This window comes from Citrus sinensis, chromosome 6, assembly GCF_022201045.2.
Source record: "Citrus sinensis cultivar Valencia sweet orange chromosome 6, DVS_A1.0, whole genome shotgun sequence".
In the NCBI taxonomy this organism is placed as follows: domain Eukaryota; kingdom Viridiplantae; phylum Streptophyta; class Magnoliopsida; order Sapindales; family Rutaceae; genus Citrus; species Citrus sinensis.
In genome coordinates, this window is record NC_068561.1 from 13,701,938 (window position 1) to 13,711,220 (window position 9,283).

At 30.7% G+C, this 9,283-nt stretch overlaps 1 protein-coding gene and 1 pseudogene across 1 annotated transcript in view; one reads left to right on the forward strand and one right to left on the reverse strand.

Annotated features, from left to right (window-relative positions):
* Window positions 1–7,898, reverse strand: part of LOC102608249 (pentatricopeptide repeat-containing protein At3g53700, chloroplastic) — a 28,094-nt gene extending 20,196 nt beyond the window's left edge. Inside the window, exon 1 of the mRNA XM_006480725.4 lies at window positions 7,626–7,898. Coding sequence (XP_006480788.2) covers window positions 7,626–7,753 — 128 coding nt within the window. The 5' untranslated portion in view covers window positions 7,754–7,898. The remainder of the gene's footprint in view (window positions 1–7,625) is intronic.
* LOC102626212 (short-chain dehydrogenase TIC 32 B, chloroplastic-like) lies at window positions 953–5,397 on the forward strand (annotated as a pseudogene).
* Window positions 7,899–9,283: the final 1,385 nt, after the last annotated feature.

Genomic DNA, 9,283 nt, shown 5'->3' on the forward strand with positions numbered 1-9,283 from the left:
CTTCATTATCTATGAGCACCGGTCTGAACTTAGTACCTCTTGTTTCCGCTCAATAAATTTTACTAATTTAATTAACATACAATGACAGGAAACGAGAGGATATACTCCATTTACTAACTAGTCCTCGTAACAAAAATTACTCCTTCATTCACTACAAGGATTTATTACTCATACTTGAGAAACTTCTTCGTGTTTTGCCTAACTTTAGCACGTCGGGCCTAACCTTAACTACCGAAGGTAAAGACTTCATTCAAATTTGAGACAGAATTAATTCTTCATAGTGTACTAGAAAACATCACAAAATGTCACTGCAATTTAAGATCTGGAAAGAGATCTTAGATCAAAAACCTAATGACTTTATTTAACAGAAGAAAAGTACTAAAACAAATTTTTTTAAAAATAATCATAATAAATGAACATAAAACACAATAAACCCTATAGAAGTCATTCCTAGAAAATATTTCGTCAAAGAGCCTACACAAAAACCACGACCATAGGTCTATAAGAACCTCCTCGCACCACCATATCAAAACTCTATCGAATTAGAAAATAGGAATATGTGTGTGTGTGTGTGTGTGTGTGTATAAAAGGCAGCTGTATTATGCACTATGAAAGTCTAATAACTCGGCATCATCCAAGTAACAGTGTTTACATTCTCTGAGATGACCCCACAATAATGGTACAAGTGTGACTAGTTGAAAGGTCGTGGAAGCTATTAACAGCTTTTCACCAGCGATAATTAGTTAATGGAGCAACCTCCACATTGCACATGTAGCTTTCTATTTTCCCCAAGTCCCCACCTACAAACCTCCAAACACTCTCATAAATCCCTAATGCATTCCCCTCCTATTTATTAACCTTACACCAACTTTAGCAAAACGAAACAAAAGCAACACGGATTATTCTTTTTTTCCTTTTTTTTTTTTTGCCCTTTGTGAGCTAGCTAAAGAGGAAGTTTGAGGTTGTATTTATTAAAATATATTTTTCCTTTTTGTTGTATCTGAGTGATCTAAGCAGATGGGTATCGTCTCTTTGATAACAGGAAGGCCTGGCTCAAGTGGGTTTGGTTCAGCTTCAACTGCTGAGCAGGTTACTGATGGGATTGATGCAACCAATCTCACTGCTGTCATCACAGGTTAGCTTCTCTTATAGCTTTAGCCTTCAAAAGTTCAACATTATGGTATTTGGTGGTTTCTTGGACACATGTGACTCTTTGCGTGCATCTTTCAATCAACTTATTGTTTTCTTTATTGTTAAATCTTTTTTTGTGGTGAAGAATATGGAACTTTTATTCAACTAATTTGTAATGCCGGCTCTACTACGTTAGTTGAGGCCTTTGGGGAAACTATGCATTAGGTTTTATTTATTTATTTGTCAAAGTAAAATTTTTAAATTAAAATTGTAGTTTAAAGCTTTCCTTTCTTGTTTCTTCACATGAAAAATCAATCCTTATGTGCCAAAAATAAAAATATATAATCGTTTACATTACGTTCTCATGCTCAAAATTATATATAATTCACAAAGGGATAAATGTGTCCTTTCATATTTTATTTAGGAATTTATTAGAAGAAGTATAATTTAAGAATTTATGTAAGCAAATGTTTATTAATATAAGTTTTAGTATTTTGATTGAATTTTTCAAATATAAGAAAATGGGATCTTTAACTGCATCCGTTGAGGCACATACTTGCCTGGGCTTTTGGCCGATCATGCAAATTTGGATCCATATCCCACTGACGTTTGTGTTATGCCTCCCAGCCCCAATCTAACCCATTAACTAGTAAATAATAAAACAGGATTAGAGCTATTAGCACCCCTACATTATTCTCATAAAACCTCACTTTAAATAAAATTACAATTAAGGATAATTGAAAATTAAACACATATAAATTTTTTTTCCCAGCAAATTAGTTAATTCATAATCAATATTTTTCAAAAAAAAATCTATATGTTACTTCCTATCTAATTAAAATAAATTGTATAAATTTAGAATAATTTATTGTTCTCTTTTGATTTCTTATTGATTAAATATTTTATACTTAAAATTGCTTTGAAATTATAATTTGAAATATGTGTTATTTCAACCAATGATTAATACTAAAAAACTTATCACCCATACAACTTTTTAATTTGTGTGTAGAGTAATAATAAAATTGAAAATAATTAAAAAAAAATAGCACAATAATACTTTGAGTTTTAACAATAAAATAAATCAAATGAAAAATGAGAATTTAAAAATGTGTATCTAAAAAAATGGATATTTTCGGAAATAAAATAAATATAGTTTAAAAAAGGGGTTCAATGAGAAAATCAGAGGGGTGCCAATAGTCCAACAGTCCAACTCATAAAACAGAGGGAGAAGTATTAGGCTTGTTTCGTCATTGTCTTTGGCCAATCATTTTCCGTTTTGCGAAAATAATAAAATGAAAAACATGTTCTGTAGAACACTTTCTACACATCGTTTTTCATTTGATAGAAATTGATGGTATCCATTTTCTACTTTTTGTTGAGAAAAGCAGACAAGGATTAATTGTCGTTTCAATTTTACTGCATCGGAAATTGGACAAAGTCTCCACAAACTTTTTGGTTTTACTTCATCATACTTGCTATGCCCCATATGTCTTCCTTTTTTATTTAAAATCTCACAGCAATTAGAAAAATAATATATGGGTCCAAATATCTTTTATTTTATAATTGCTTCACACAAATTTTACAATTTTTATTTTAAACACTACTTTTAAAACACGTTACTAAAACGCGTTTTTATATTCACCAAAAATTAGTAATTTTTTATTATTAAAAAAATACAAAAACACTATTTGAAAAATAATGTCAAATGCACCCTTAACTTGTCAATCAAATTTATAATTCAAAAGTAATTTTCAAAAATTGAGTGTGTTTGGTATTATTTTTTAATTGGTGTTTTATATACTACTTCAAAAAAAAAACATTCTTGATGTGACATTTTTTAAATTAAAAATATGTTGAATGGTTTGTTAGGGATGATAATGGGGTGGGGTGGTGTGGGGGTGGAGAGGCCCATTCCATTTCCCACTTTATTAAAAATTTCGTCTCAATTTTCTACCCTATTCCTCAATAATTTTAGTGGGGTGGGGAGGGGAAATCCCTATGTGGGAAATGATTTCTCCATCTTCACCCCATTCTCAATTTATTTATTTTATAGTAAATATAGATACATGATTTCAAAAAATTAAGAATTAAAAACTTAAATAAAATTATTACCATATTATAAAGTATTTAAATTATTTAAAAAATCTCCAAATGTTTGAAATAATATCTTAAAATGATATCAAAATTTAAAAAAAAATGTTTGAAGAGAACATTATCTTAAGAGAAAAAAAACATAACAATATTTTAGGGTTGAAAAAAAATTATATTGTAGAATTTTCTAAGTTATACCTATTATATAAAGTAAAAAGAAAAAGAAAATTTATTAACTAACATTGTAATTCATAAAGAAAAAATTATTAAATAAAAATTAGAAAAAATATTCATATATAATGGGGATTTGGGTGGGGGTGAGGTAGAGAGTATAAAACCAAACCCTACATGATTAAGAATTTGAGGATTATTCTTTCTCCATTCCTCATCCTATTCTCCAAAAATTATTTAAAATTCACCTCATTTGGGGTATTTGGGGTGAAGCTCTCTGGGACCCCAAACCCATGGAAGCTTTTGCTATCCATGTAGTTTGTTTTATAATGAGGGGGAAAATGACATTTTTCCATTAGTACAGGTTTGATCAGAAATTAACCATATTAAACGTTTTTTAAAAACTCATTTTGAAAATAATTAAACCCAATGTGATTTCTAAATTATTCTTTTTGTTTTTTTTCCCCAAAAATTAAGAATTTTTGTATGCAAATCGTGTCTTAACTGTAGACACTTAGAAAAGGGGGGGGGGGGGGGGAACAAAACAATGAGAGAGAGAAAAAAAAAATGTACCTGGTTATACTTTTTGTCCTCTCTTTCTTTTAAATTCTCTCATGTTTTTTCATGTTCATAATTTATATTGATAGCATGCTTTTGTAAATCTTCTTCAGTTCTTCAGATTGCTATTTGCTTTAAAAATTGCGCTCATTTTCTTCATTTTCTCTCTCTCTCAAGAAAGAAAGCACTAGAACCTTTTTTTTATATATAAAAGAGAATTTATGAATAAATAAAACAGGTTATTATCTTTTTATTGCTTAACTTATTGAGAAATATAAGTGCAACAAGTATTGTTCCATAACATTTTACTACTAAAGAATTGTAAAATCTTAGATTTTATTATTTTTCCTTAAAAATTGTTAGTTAATTGTTGGTTAACTTTTAAGATACTAATTTTGCCCTTGCTTTGAAAAGCATACAAAGAATATTGATGAATTTACAAAACATTAATACAAAGTATATTAACATTTTTTTTTATCAATACCGATCATAATATCTTTCTAATTAATAATTTTACCCTTAATATTCAATGAAATTGTTGTTTTGGTTTTACTTTACCCCAATTACATCTACATGATGTTTGCGATCAATTAACCGTTAACTAATCATTATAATTAAATTTATAATTATTTAGTAGTAAAGTGTTATAGTACAGTCATTAGTGCACCTAAGCAGTAAAAAGATAACCTAAGCAGTAAAAAGATAATAACTCAAATAAAAATATTTGAACACAATTAAGATATATATTTGGGGATAATTAATTGATGAAGGAACATGCTTGCAGGAGGGGCAAGTGGAATTGGTTTGGAGACAGCAAGGGTCTTGGCTCTACGTAAAGCTCATGTTATTATTGATGCAAGAAACATGGCAGCTGCAAATGTATTCTAAAAGAAGATGACACTGCTCGTGTTGATACTCTGAAACTTGATCTTTCCTCTATTGCTTCTATTAAAGATTTTGCTCAAAACTTCATTGCTCTTAATCTTCCCCTCAACATCTTAATGTAATTTTACTCGCCCCTCTTTCTCGAAATATTACATAACTATCTACTGATGTTTCCGAGAAACAATAAAAGCATACTATAACATGCAAAAATTAATTTAATGCAGAAACAATGCTGGAATCATGTTCTGTCCCTACCAGATTTCTGAAGATGGAATAGAGATGCAATTTGCAACAAATCATATTGGTGAATACTTTAATTTGAAGCTGTATTGGTTGTTATTAATTAACTAGCTAAATTAGTATTCAACTTTAAATATTACTTTTGCAGGGCATTTTCTTTTAACAAATTTGCTTCTGGACACAATGAATCGCACGGCTAAAGAAACGGGTATTGAGGGCAGGATAGTGAATCTATCATCAATAGCCCACCAATACACATACAAAGGTGGCATTCGGTTTCAGAAGATCAATGACAAAGCAAGGTACGTTTTGATCATATAATAACAATTAAATCAGCTAAAAATTTCTTCTCATGTACGTTATAAATTTTGATTTCATCATATTAATGCGTTATTAAATTGTAACGTATTATCACTGGGCAATTATGCTAATTGAGTTGAAAAGTTAGTGAAAAAGAAAAAGATAAAACAAAAATCATGGATCTATGATGATTGTTTACTTTTTTAACAAGCTAATATTATTATGTTATATGCAAAGGTCATTAAGAAATTCTCTAAATACCTTGTTATTGTCAAAAAAAATTTATTGACAAATTAATTTTAGCTAATTCATAATTTAACTTCAATCCACGACAATAACCGAAATGAACAGACAGACTAGCTAGCAAGGTACTAGCCTTGTAACTGCCTCCATTTAATGCTAATTAAGCAAAACTCAAAGAAACTACTGCTGATGATCATGATAATGTCCAAAACCCGAGCTGTAAAAATTAGGAAGAGCATCATTGGAAGAAGGAGGAATCCCAAGAGGTAATTTGCTTTGATGATGATGAGGATTAATATTTTGATTATTCACACCAAAAAATGGTGAAGGATTATTTTTGGAATCGATCAAAATCTTGTTAGCTTGTTGTTCCACATTCTTCTTTAGCTCTTCCATCGCGGTCTTCAATTGTTCAAGTTCATGCAATCCTAATTCGTTTATAGGAGCTTCCCACCAACATTGGCGGCAACTTGCTTTCCTTATCTCACTCAGCACTTCACCATGCTTCTTCTCAACTTCTAGTTGATGAAGCACTTGTGTTAGTTGCATGTTGAGCTCTCGAATGTTAGCATTTCGATGAGCTTCGATAAGCCTATCTGTGCTAGACTCCGAAGGCGGGTTAGGATTTCGGGCAAGATAAAGATCAAGGATTGAATCAACATTAGGGTGGCCGAAAGAGAAGGCCTTGTTGGCAGGAGAGAAGACTATTAGGGCAATATCAACACCACAAAGTGTGCTAAGTTCACTGGCTTTTTTGAACACGCCGGCACGGCGTTTGGAGAAAGTTACTTGAAGATTATTTTTCTTTGGTATTTTTGAAATTGCAATCTTTTGGCGACCCGCACAAGGCTTCTTCATCTCCATTGATACAAATTAAAATCAAAGATTACTAAAAAAATTATAAAATGTTCGTTTACTTTTCTCTCTCTTATATATATATATATATATACTATTTGTTGTGGTAGCTGTTGGGGAAACACAATAGTATTTATAGGGTTAATCTACTTGAAGTTTGCCTTATAACTTAATTATGTGATTAATTGAAGATTTGCGAGTTACCAAATTTTATTCTTTAATGCATGATTAGTGAGAACTAATTATTTTTACTAGTTAGCCTTCATAAGATAACAATTTCATTTATGAGGTAATCTGGTTAAGTTGATTAACCATATTCGTTAGTATTAATTTCGATATAGAAAAGTCATAACCGAATTCTTTGATTATATTTTCTAATTAATATCTTTCTTCCTATTATAATTACTTACTTTCTAGCATTAAGTTCACATATGCATTAAACCTATGTAACAGTAGCAATATATTATTTAAACAGTTACAGAAGGGCATTATGCATTACTCTATTTGGTTTCAATAATTATTAATTAACTTATTGTGTTATTTGGGCATTCGTGCTTACTATAGCCAGCAGCTTCAGTGCCTGATCCATATTAATTCCTTGCATTTTAATGGAACAAGGAGAAATCAAGTTCAAGAAGGCAAATCATATGTATCCTCTCTTCAGGATTTTTTTTCAGTTACATATTTCTCTAATAGGAACATCATAATTCTATAATTAGTAAAATATCTCTACATTGTCGATAGATTTGTTTCAGTCGCTACAATACTTTTATCCCATATTCTTTTTTCCTGTTTGCTCAAAGGCAGGCAAAGGCTTCCTCCGTTGCGTGACGTGCGCTAAGATTCATATTTCACAGCATTATTTTTCGAGTAAATAACCATAAGGAAAGAATGATTATCCTTGGGCGGGATAATGAGTCTTTCTGTCAAAATATTCATGCACATATAGCAATACTCATGCATCACTATTGGATAAAACAAGAATATGTGTGCACAAAAAAAAAAAAAAAAAATTATGCAAACGCAACAAAATTTATATTTTCGAAATATGATTATCAATATCTGAGGAAAAAAAATCGAATCTCATTAGGGAATCTTGCCACGTGATCATGAATAATTGACTAATTGTGGAAGATGAAGATGATAGTGAGGTGAGTTGCCGATGGTCATGGTGTTGTGTGGAGGCAAAAGAAATGGTGGTGGGTTTGGAAGAGAAAGGGAGGAGGGGTTGTCGTGGGAGAGGCCAAGGGTGACTCTTGAGACACGAAGAGAATGACATTTCAGGGGATTTGACGGAGATTGAACATGAAAATTTGGAAAAGAAAGTTTCTTTCTTTCAGGAATGAGCTAGTGAGCTGCAGCTGGAGTGAAAAGAACTGGATTTTCCTTCTTTTTTTCTTTTTTTTTTTACCCTTGAAGGTCGTTTCCGGGCGTTTTTCTGCCAATTGCATAAACCAATCCTGAATCCTTAACTAAGGCGGCAGAGCAGGTGCCAACGACGTCGTTGGCAGTGTTTTAAAAGCCTACCAACCAAAACGCTACGTTTGTTTCCAGGGGAACTTCACAGCTTCTTGAAGTTCCTCCCAGTCGAATTGAGTCACACCCTGTGTCCCTGTTTGAAATTACAGGACAGTACAATTTTAATAAATTAATACTCAATAAATCGATAATCTCGATATAAATAATAATTTTATCGATCCCAAGCCAATGTGGTAATTAATAATTTGATAAATTTATTATATAATAATTTTTTTTCAAAAAAAAATCTTATTTTTCTATAAGACCCAACTAATATAAAAATTAATAATTAACTAATTTGAAAATAAATACATATGATATGTTTATAATTTTCTTTGTTATAATGACATAATACTTTACATATTTCATTGGTTATTGTTGTTTTCTATTTGTTATGTTAAGAAAAATAAGAGAGAAATTAGTTAATATACTACCTCCAAAAAGTCTTCTCTGATGAGTTACTGTGTAATTGTGATCTAGCCATGCAATCGAGCGAAAATAATATCATATGATTGCTTCTTTCAATTACGATTAAATCAAAATCATATGATATAGTTTGACAGAATCACTGTATTATTTAATTATACTATCATACTTGATAAAAGCTTCTATTATGAACCTGATATTATCTTCAAATATTAAAATATTATTAATTTATTGATTTGTTAATATTTACTAAATTAATAAAATTTCCATGGTCTTAAGACTATTAATTTATTGAGGTTATAGTGTATTTATACTTTTCTCACATCATATCCCGCAAAATTTAAAAAAAGTATCTTAGAGTAATTGTAGAAATCACACTAAATTATTTATTAATCACATCAGTTGTCACATAAGTTGAAATTCAAGAGTTTGCACTCCGCATAAGAGTTAGGACTTCGCATAAGAGTTAAGATTCAAATAATGAGACCCCTAACATATTATTGAAATGAATTCTTATCGATGGACATATGAGTCAACATAATCTTATCAAATAGACAACTAGAGCGTTGAGGAAACGAAGTACATAGAAATCGAATTGCGTAGTTATAATTAAGGCTATTAAACAGCCATAACTTCGGGCACCAACGAATATGTATTGGAAGGCCGCGCAAGATTAACAAAAATTCGCTTCACACACCGTGCTAGAATAAACATAGTCCTTTCCTTTTCCAACGCACCAGACATTAAGCAGTTAGCAAACGCTGCATTGAACGTGCATATGCTTGTATTTACTTGCAAAAGTTTTTCTCTTATCAATAACACCTAGATTGCAATGTGCACATGATACTCCTGTCTGGTTTACAGG